A 9,220-nucleotide genomic window follows, 5' to 3' on the forward strand; every position below is an offset into this window, starting at 1 on the left:
AAAAGGCGTATCCTATATTTATTTTAATCATCCCATCTGGGCTAGAAGCCAGCCTATTTTCCCCCCTTGGGGTTAAGGAAATAACTTATCTGAGCTAGAATATTCCTTGATAATATCAGTTTATAAGTTTTCTTATTTTCGGAATTACCAGTCCCATTAAATAAGTTTCCACAACATTTCAACAGTTTTCTTGTCACAGGGAATATTGGGAGCATTGTTTGAAAAAATCCTATTTGATTAAAAGCAATGCTTAAAAAAAAAACTTTTGGGGAAGATCGTAGTGCAGATTTTCTGCAAACAAACTAGTTTCTACCATTTACAGCAGTACACAAAGACGAAATCGACGATTTTCACGAAAACCTTAACAGACAGAACGCTGGCATACAGTTTACTAAAGAGATCGAAGAAAATGGTAAAATACCTTTTCTAGACTGCTTAGTTACCCGTAACAACAACGAGAACAAACCAAGTACTACGGTTTACAGGAAACCAACACATACTGACAGACTACTGGACCAGCCATCCTACAACCCTACTTCTTACAAAGCAACGACTATACAGACCTTAACAAGGCGAGCACAACTGGTTTGTGACTCACCTGACAGTCTCGCGGACGAAAACAACTACTTAGATAACGTTTTTAACAAGAACAACTATAAAAAGGACTTTGTTAGACGTAACACTTACAAGAACACCCAACCTAACGTCACAAACAACCACGCGACTCCCGTAACTACTGTGACTATACCTTACGTAAGGGGCACTTCTGAGACTATCGCACGGATTCTACAACCCTACAATATCCGTGTAGCTCACAAAGCTATAACCAGTTTACGACAACTACTGACGAAAGTAAAGGACAAAGACGAACCCAACCACAGAAACAGGGAGCAGTTTACAAGATCAAATGCTGCGACTGCCAGGCCACTTAGTTGGTGAGACCGGCAGAAATTTAAACGTACGACTGACTGAACACAAACGATCAACTAGAAATCGGTGGTGATATCAACAATCACATTGCTGAGCACCATTAACAAACGAACCACAGAATCGACTGGAACTCTGCCAAGTGCATTACCTACTATCAACGACTCACTCTGATGGTAAAATAATGAAGACAGGCCAAACACGACTCCTATTGGTCGAGATAAGAAGTACATGACCTTCAACAAAGCTTTGCTCTTACGAGTACGTCGTTCAAAGATCTCCCTTTTCTGTACGAAAGTAGGGGAGGATCTTTGTAGATCTGTCTTAGCAGAGGCTGGTTTTCTATCAAATGCCATTTATTCATCAGAATGGTTTTTAGGTTAGGCACGGATGGGCGATATTCCGTAACAAACGGCAAAATGTTTTTGCGCGTTTTTTGTTTGTTTTGTAGTGCCGACATTCTTTCGCTGAAATTGACTTCTGATATAGTTTTATCTACAAGGTTATCGGGATAACCTCTGTTGCGTAGTCTCTGTTTGAATAGAGTGATGTTTTCTTCAAATTTTGTTTTTGAAGAGTTTGTTCTGAGAAGTCTTAAGGCTTCGCCTTTGATAAAGCCTTTCCTGACGCCTGGAGGGTGGCAGGAAGAAAAATGCGTGTACTGGAACGTTTCTGTCGGTTTGAAGTGCGTACGCACGTCAAGTTTTGATTCTTTTTTTAATCTTTCGCCCTTGTATACACATGTGTCAAGGAAAGTGATTTCAATATCTGAAATTTCAGCCGTGAATTTTATGGTCGCGTGATAGTTGTTGGCTAGCTCTATAAAAGTTTGGATTTCATTTTTGCTTACGTTCCATAGAGAGAAGACATCATCGATGTATCTCTTCCATGTAAGCGGTTTTATAGCACTATGGCTAATTATTTCTGTTTCGATCTCTGCCATGAAAATATTTGCAAAGGATACTGCCATCTTTGTACCCATTGCGGTCCCGTGTCTTTGGAGGTAGTTTTTTCCATTAAAATGGAAAGAGTTTTCCTTTAGGATAAGTCTAAGCATATCCCCGAGGTAGTTAGTTGGAATGGGAGGTTTATTTTTGTGGAATGTTTCGTATGCTTTGCATACAATTCTAATTCCTTCCTCCTGTGGGATGTTAGTGTATAAGCTAGCTACGTCCATTGAGACAAGGATCGTGTCCTTAGCGACCTTTGTTTTCTCTATAAAGTTCAAGAAGTCGGTTGTATCTTTGAGATATGACTTCTGTATTTTAGCGATAGGCTGAAGGAGGTAATCAACAAATGATGAGATTCGCTCTGTGGCGCTATCACAGCCAGATATTATTGGTCTGCCGACCGGGTTTGGTTTGTGAATCTTTGTAAGTGTGTAAAAAATAGGAATTCGTGGCGGGTTAGGCGTGAGGGAGAGCCACTTTTCTGTCATTTCATCGATATGTTTTCCATGGTACAGCGAGTTAATGAGTTTTTTGACTCTATTGGAAGTTTCTGATACCATGGGTGATGATAAGGGCTTGTAGTTTTTGTCTTCATCAAGTAGTATCTGCCCTTCTCTTATTTTGTCTTCAGTATTCATAATGACAGTTGTGGTCCCTTTATCTGCCTTTTTGACATTGACATTAGTGTTTTGTTTAAGCTCTTTGATGGCTTGCCGTTCCTTGAAAGGAAGGTTGTTTTTAGGCGTAATTATTTTGACCTCCGCCAGTTGTGTTTTGACCTCTTCTAAATATGTTTCTAGCGCAACCGATGGTTGGATAGGTGGCTCCCAGTTTGATTTTACGTGGAAGGGATGTGGCTCCTTATTTTGGCCATGGAAGATACACACAAACATTTTTGAGTTTTGGAATGGGAGCAAATTTGCGTGATACTTCCCAGGCTTTTAAAACCCTTTTAGCCCTAACAGGGTTCATCAAATTTCTCCTTGTAATATCAATGCTTATTCAACCCCTGAGGACATGGGAATTTAGGATATGATCACCCAAGGTGAATTTTCTGTATATATTTTAATACCCTTTTCCCAGTACTTTTATGAGAAAAGTATGGGGACAAGATGATAATATGAAAAGTACCTCTTTATTACTTACGACCACGGTACTGTGACCGAAACAACAGCATAGTCATTTTCTTCTCGAAAAACCTTGTTTTAAAAAATGATCAATAAAAAAGCCTGGTGCCTTAAAAGTATTAAACGAAACAAACATTAACTAAAGGTAGAAGATGCCTAAACTATATATCTGTATTAAAACTATTTGTTATCCAGTTTTAAAGTCAATTGCTATTCTAATTCATTCTAATTCATGCTATCTTCCTTTCCCTCCGTTTTTGTAGGCTGTCATTGTTTCATCAAGATACACTTTCTCCTCACTGTTTCTACATATTTCTTATTGTACCAGTTCAAAAAATTTCTGTTACCCTTTAAGCCCTAACAACGATCAGCATCAAATTTCTCCTTGTAATAGCATTGCTTCTTCAACCCCCTAAGGTCATGAGAATTAAGGATATGATCACCCAAGGTGAATTTCTGCATATTTTAATACCCTCTCCCCAGTACTTTTATGTGAAAAGTATGGGGGCAAGGTAGAAGAATTAATTTGTTCTCTGATATTGGGGGTGAAAGAGTTAGATACTGAAAGTAGAATTAGATGCTTTTCACTGGGTAAAATGGTTTGGACTTGAAGGGTTAAAATCACCACATGTCAATTTGATACCCCCCACCCGACCCCCATGGTTATTGCCAGGGGAATCCCCAAAATTACTAGTCATTTAACTGCACAGATTTGTTGGAAAACACATCAAAACACTGCTATAAAATTTAAAATAGCCTACTTTTAAAACGTGATTATGTATTAGTGTTGATCAATATTGGTCTTAAACCAAGCCAGAAGTCTTATGGAACTATCAGTGTTCTGAGTCTGTGCAATGAGAAACCCAGAGTGATATGGACACCTAATCTTTCTTCCATTGCCTTCCTTGAAAGTTTGAATGTAATATTTATGAGCTATATAGACACAGCATCCACACTTTTAAAAGAGAATGAAAAAAAAAAAAATCACCTAAAATGAGGGCATTTGACCCAATTGGACACACCTTTTCTGCCTCAGGAAGGCTTTTTTGGATTAAGAATTTTCCAAAAACTCAAATGCCACACAACTGGCTGCCAAAACCCGTTACACCTAGGCTTAACCTTAAATTTGATAGGAGCTTTGGAATTTCTCTTAATTAAGCAATGCTAGCAACAAAAATAACATTTAAGTGAATAGAATTTTAATCTAAATTTGGCTATATAACTAATTTCTCTAATGTTAGTTCACATGATCACACATTTCTTCGCAACTTTTGAACAGTCTTCAGGGTATGTGGCTTGTTGAAGGAACTTTGATCCTTTAAACACTCTCATGAAACAAGCAAAAGTAATTTCGTAATAGTGAATGCTCAGTACATCGTTATTCCATTCCAAGGGAAATGGAGCAATCTCCTGCCATTCATTCTTGTCAGGGTCATAGTATTCAATAATACTGTTCTGTGGATTTGGGTTTCTTTCTCTGCAAATAAAATCTTTTACTAAACAGAGTTTTTCATCAGCACACAAACACCTCAAGTAGCTTGCCCTCTTTGGCCTTGCGATCGACTGCCATTCATTTGTTGTTTCATTGTACACTTCACAAGATGCTGAACAATCTTCATGCCTACCAACAATGTAAATTTTCCCGTATGCTGCAGCACCGAGAGCATACATTCTGGGTTTCTGTAGGTCAGCTATTTTGTCCCATGTGTTTGTACTAAGGTCATACCTGTCAGCATCAGACAGCTTGTATTGCCCATTGTCTTTTCTTGATAAACCACCAAGAAAATAAATAAAATTGTTTTCAGTGGCCACAGCACAAACTCCAAACCTCAAACCCATGTCACATGATGTTATATCTTGCCAAGAGTTTGATTTGGGTGTGTATTTCATGAGATAGGAAAGATGTCTTTTGCCACAAGGTGAATAGACTCCGCTAGAGCGCAGAGAAACACAGTCAGGGCAAGATTCAGCAGATTCACACATCAAGGCGTAAATATCATCTTCATTACTAACACATACACAATCAATTTTCCTCTGCACTTCATTCGGAAATGAGTCCCACTCGCTTGAGAATGAATCATAGCTTAATAAGCTCCTCCGGCTGCTTCCCTGGAATACAAAGTATAAGTTACCGTGACAAGAGACTAAATTGTTGTTGTTATATTTGTAGCAGTCAGTAGCATAACCCGGCACCGTGCCACGAAACCTTGACCATTTATCCGCACGAGGATAATAACATAGAATTCCATCGTCCTGTCTATGTCCCTTACAGCCTACTACTATAACGGGGATCTCAAGGGACTTTCTTGGTTTGACACGAAGATGATGGAAACTTTCAGAGTCAATGAACCTCACAGCGTCCTTCACGAGATCCATGCAGCCTTCATTACGATTCACGAGATCATTTGTCACGATATTACTGCGTAGAAAGTCACACGATATATGAACAAGTCGAACTTCACGAAATAACTCGGCAAAATGTTCCTTTCGCTCGTTTTTTTCGTGATCAATCCATTTTAGAATGATCTTGAAAACATCTTCCTCGCCGCTTACATTTATTTCGTCACTTGAAACCCACATTTTAACTTCATTGCTCGACAGATTCAAAAAGTCTTCTGTTTCCGCTACGGTGACGAAATTTGAAAGGATGTAGTTTCTCGCGTCGGAAAGAGGTTTTTCGCAGCGGTAGGTTTCTGCAAAATGGTAGGTTGATACACAATTGGAAACGTTTAACTTTTCTGCCACAGTGTTCCCAGCAATATTTTTCAGATGCGGAAGAACTAAATAGTCTGCCAATACGATCAAATCTCGAGCATTGCCTTTAGCTGTTATGTCAACACTCCCAGTGTAAATAAACTCCAATATGTCTGTTAAAGAAACCTCTGTTATCATTTCCAACCGAATTACTCCTTCGTTAGACTCTTTCATGTCGCTACTGAGCAACTTTTCGAAGAAAGTACTTGCCTCTGAAAGAACACGTCTGTGTGCTTTGAATTCTTTTCCATCCTCGACAACCAAAGTAACGTCGAAAGGATGATCGAGTGTTTCTTTTGGAATAAAACCTCGGTTAGTACCCAGAACATCGCGACTGCTTTGTAATGAAACTTCCATTGAAATGAGTGCTAGTTTTCAAAGCCAGTTGGGATCATTCACTGAGAATGTACCTACCTAGCTTGTTTAAAAGCGGAAAAAGATTCTGGTTAATTTTTCTGCGAATATCCGTTTGCGGGCGCAAGTCATTCTTGGCCCATGACGTGTGAACTCTGGGGTCCAGAATGGGCGGAAGTGAAAACGCTGCCGTTGGATTCTCTCAGTGTTCTGTTGTCGTTGTATTGTTGAGCAGTGGCTTTTGTGGTAAAAATACATTTTACCATCTACGTTTTGCCCAATTTCTTCGAATATGCTTTTTAGTACTCGGCCGCATTTATTTGACCCATTTTAAGGAAAAAAGAACGGAAAGATAAGTTAATTTCAGTTCATTCGAAGTTGAATTTCCTCGATATGTTTAAAGTTATGAGTGACGACATTTAGTACAACAGATGGAACGAGTGCTACTAAGTTCAAGTGGCTAAATTGTTGGAAACGCGCGGCACGTCTTGTTAGTGCCGCGAAATCGATCACAACAATTACAAACCACGTCTTACATAAATTATTCTTGAAATGCCAAGTAAATGCTTCGATACATAGTAAACTGGTGCGCTATTTCAAGTGCCTATTATCCTAGCCGGCTTGAAATCTAGACTCTCCAACGGAGCACCGTGATCGGTTTAGAAAGAAAAAAAAAATGCGAAAAAAGCGTACCCTATATTTATTTTAATCATCCCATCTGGGCTCGATGCCCACCCATTTCCCCCCTTGGAGTCAAGGAAATAAGTTATCTGGGCTAGAATATTCCTTGATAATATCAGTTCATGAGTTTCCTTAATTTCGGAATTACCAGTCCCATTAAATGAATTTCCACAACATTTTACACCTTTTAACGAAGTTTTTTGTCACAGGGAATATTGGGAGCATTGTTTAAAAATTATCCTATTTGATTAAAAGCAATAAATAAAACAAAAAACTTTCGGGAAAAATCGCAGTGCAGATTTCCTGCAAACAAACTAGTTTCTACCATATCGGGTTAGAGAGTGGTTTAAATATCATGCCATTTCATGCTGATCAGTGAAAAAAGTTATTGAGAAGTTCAACAAATCCTGAAGTTAATCACGCCGGGTCAGGAGGCTGAGCCAAAGAGCAATTTGCCGCCCGCTTTAATCTCCTCTGAGTTCAGCGGCTTACTTACAGAAAAGCTAAGGGTGGTCGCATAAGGTTTACAAAATGGCGGCCAATGCGATAAAAGAAGCCGTTTATGCCCTTCGCCCTTTGCGTGGAAAAGTAGAAAATTTTATTCAGTTTGAAGAGGAAGTGAGAGAGACCATAACGTCACTTTTTGAGAAACACCGTAGTGGGCAAGATGTGTTTCAAAAAGTTTGCCGTTCACGAATAGAAGTCGGTTGCGTCATCGAAGCGGAAATTTCAATGGTGCTTAAATCAGTGTACCGACGCCTAACAGCTCGAATGAAAGCTAGAGAGCCATGGATGGTAACTTTTACGAGAGATATGCCCGAAGAAATTTTTCTATCCGTTATGGAAGTGGTAAAGAAGGCTCCCTCTGCCTTTGGCGTAATGCATACAACAACAAATGTGGCATATCAGCTTTCTTACCATAAGGAGACCAGGCTTTTGAGAGATATTTCAAAGTTGTGCAACACTTCTCGAGAATCCGTCATGTCTTACCTCTGTAAGCAAACCAAAGCGCCCAGGAAAGGAAACGCCAAGGTTATAGTCAAGCTGGAAAAGCCTTTTGTGCTGACATATATGAAGAAGAAGCAACATCTGACAGTGAGGTGCCACTACATTTTCACAAATGAACATGGTTATTCATTTCAAGCTTGACTGAAATACACTATGTAGCATTTTTATGGAGACTCTTTCCTGTACCTATATTTCAAAGGGCAAATACTTCCACCCTTAATCAGTTATTGTTATAATGATTAACAACAGTTCCCAATTATTGCTCCACAAGTTGTGATAATTTTCTTGCCAATGGTGGTTATCATAGCAACAGTTAAAACTGTTAAAAGCGTTTGTGAATTTGGGTGTTAATGCTTATAACTCAAAACTGAGTCGACAAAACCCATTTGTTATACTGAATTATGGTCATGCCATGCTACAAATTTTGGCAGAGTATTAAAAAGCTTCTGTCAGAGTTGTTCAGAACCACCTTAAGTTTTTGAATATTGAAGGTGGCTTTAAACCAATCTGGCAGAATTTTTTTAGACTTTACCAAATGTTGTTTCATGACATGCTGATTTTAATTCAACAATAAAAAATAGGACTCACCAAACTCATTTTTGAGTTATTAGCCCTAAAAGTTTAATTTAAGGGTGTTTTGACAGGTTATTCTGTTGCTATGGTAACCCATAATGGAACAGACATTGTCTTTAAGTGTTGACTGATGATTGGGCATTTGTGTCATATCATTACTGTAATATTAAGTGACCCATCAAAATGTAGGGGCTGGAAATTACTAAAACCACTTTTGAGCCACCCTTAGCACATTTTAAAATAATGTACACTAACCTAGTGTCTCAAGATAAGTGTGTATTATTGTGATGCCCACCTTAAAACAGGAGCATCCCCCAGATCAACCTTTGCTTAGTATAAGCACACAAGTGTATAGTACCATTTAACAGGTTCATTAATGTTTATTAAAAATGATTTAACATGGAAATAACAAAAGTTCCATTGCTAAAGTTGCACTAACAATAATGTGGAGAAAATGCAAAACACTACAATTTTGTGACAACTCTTTTCATTGTTTGACAATTAAAATGGACTAATACAGAATAAATCCATATAAAATACCTAATAAGTTAAGCTACTTGATGATATTCCCAACATTAATCCACACAAAATACCTAATAACTTAAGGGTTAAGATCTTTCATAAAGTGCCCCTGTGACAAAAAAATAATTAATATGCAGCAAGGGAGTTTTGGGCTTTCCCACTTTTAACCTCGCACTTTGCATCCATAATAAGAATGGATTTAAGCAACATTAAAATTTCCCCACCAGAGACAGAACCTCTTTTTTAGCAGGAAGCTTTTCATTGAAAGCCCTCAACATGTCATTTGTGACAAGACTTTTCCTTGGTCAATACTATTTTGAATAA

General features: G+C 38.4%; 4 protein-coding genes and 1 pseudogene across 9 annotated transcripts in view; 1 reads left to right on the plus strand and 4 right to left on the minus strand.

Annotated features, from left to right (window-relative positions):
- LOC146458269 (kelch-like protein 25) overlaps window positions 1-9,220 on the minus strand; it is a 29,575-nt gene that overhangs the window by 10,960 nt on the left and 9,395 nt on the right. The window contains exon 2 of one of the 2 annotated variants that reach the window (XM_085090843.1): window positions 3,060-3,309. The exons of the other annotated variant lie outside the window; for it this stretch is intronic. The gene's annotated coding sequence lies outside the window, so the exon portion shown is untranslated. Of the gene's footprint in view, window positions 1-3,059; window positions 3,310-9,220 lie in introns of those variants that run through there. 2 annotated transcript variants of the gene reach the window in all.
- The window catches only part of LOC146458270 (allatostatin-A receptor-like), a 64,779-nt gene that overhangs the window by 5,512 nt on the left and 50,047 nt on the right, over window positions 1-9,220 (plus strand). The gene's annotated exons all lie outside the window — the stretch shown is intronic.
- Window positions 301-2,878, minus strand: LOC146458271 (uncharacterized). Its single transcript, XM_085090846.1, has one exon. The coding sequence runs from the start codon at window positions 2,768-2,770 to the stop codon at window positions 1,166-1,168; it is 1,605 nt and encodes a 534-aa protein (XP_084946972.1). The 5' UTR covers window positions 2,771-2,878; the 3' UTR covers window positions 301-1,165.
- Window positions 3,060-9,220, minus strand: part of LOC146458272 (kelch-like protein 21) — a 10,921-nt gene continuing 4,760 nt past the window's right edge. Inside the window, exon 2 of the mRNA XM_085090845.1 lies at window positions 3,060-7,200. Coding sequence (XP_084946971.1) covers window positions 4,247-6,115 — 1,869 coding nt within the window. The 5' untranslated portion in view covers window positions 6,116-7,200 and the 3' untranslated portion in view covers window positions 3,060-4,246. The remainder of the gene's footprint in view (window positions 7,201-9,220) is intronic.
- Window positions 8,735-9,220, minus strand: part of LOC146458273 (uncharacterized) — a 4,151-nt pseudogene continuing 3,665 nt past the window's right edge. Inside the window, exon 3 of the transcript XR_014858251.1 lies at window positions 8,735-9,220. This exon is cut by the window's right edge and continues 2,154 nt beyond it. The product of XR_014858251.1 is annotated as an uncharacterized LOC146458273 (transcript).

This window comes from Pavona decussata, unplaced genomic scaffold, assembly GCF_977016875.1.
Source record: "Pavona decussata unplaced genomic scaffold, jaPavDecu1.1 SCAFFOLD_233, whole genome shotgun sequence".
NCBI classification, from domain to species: domain Eukaryota; kingdom Metazoa; phylum Cnidaria; class Anthozoa; order Scleractinia; family Agariciidae; genus Pavona; species Pavona decussata.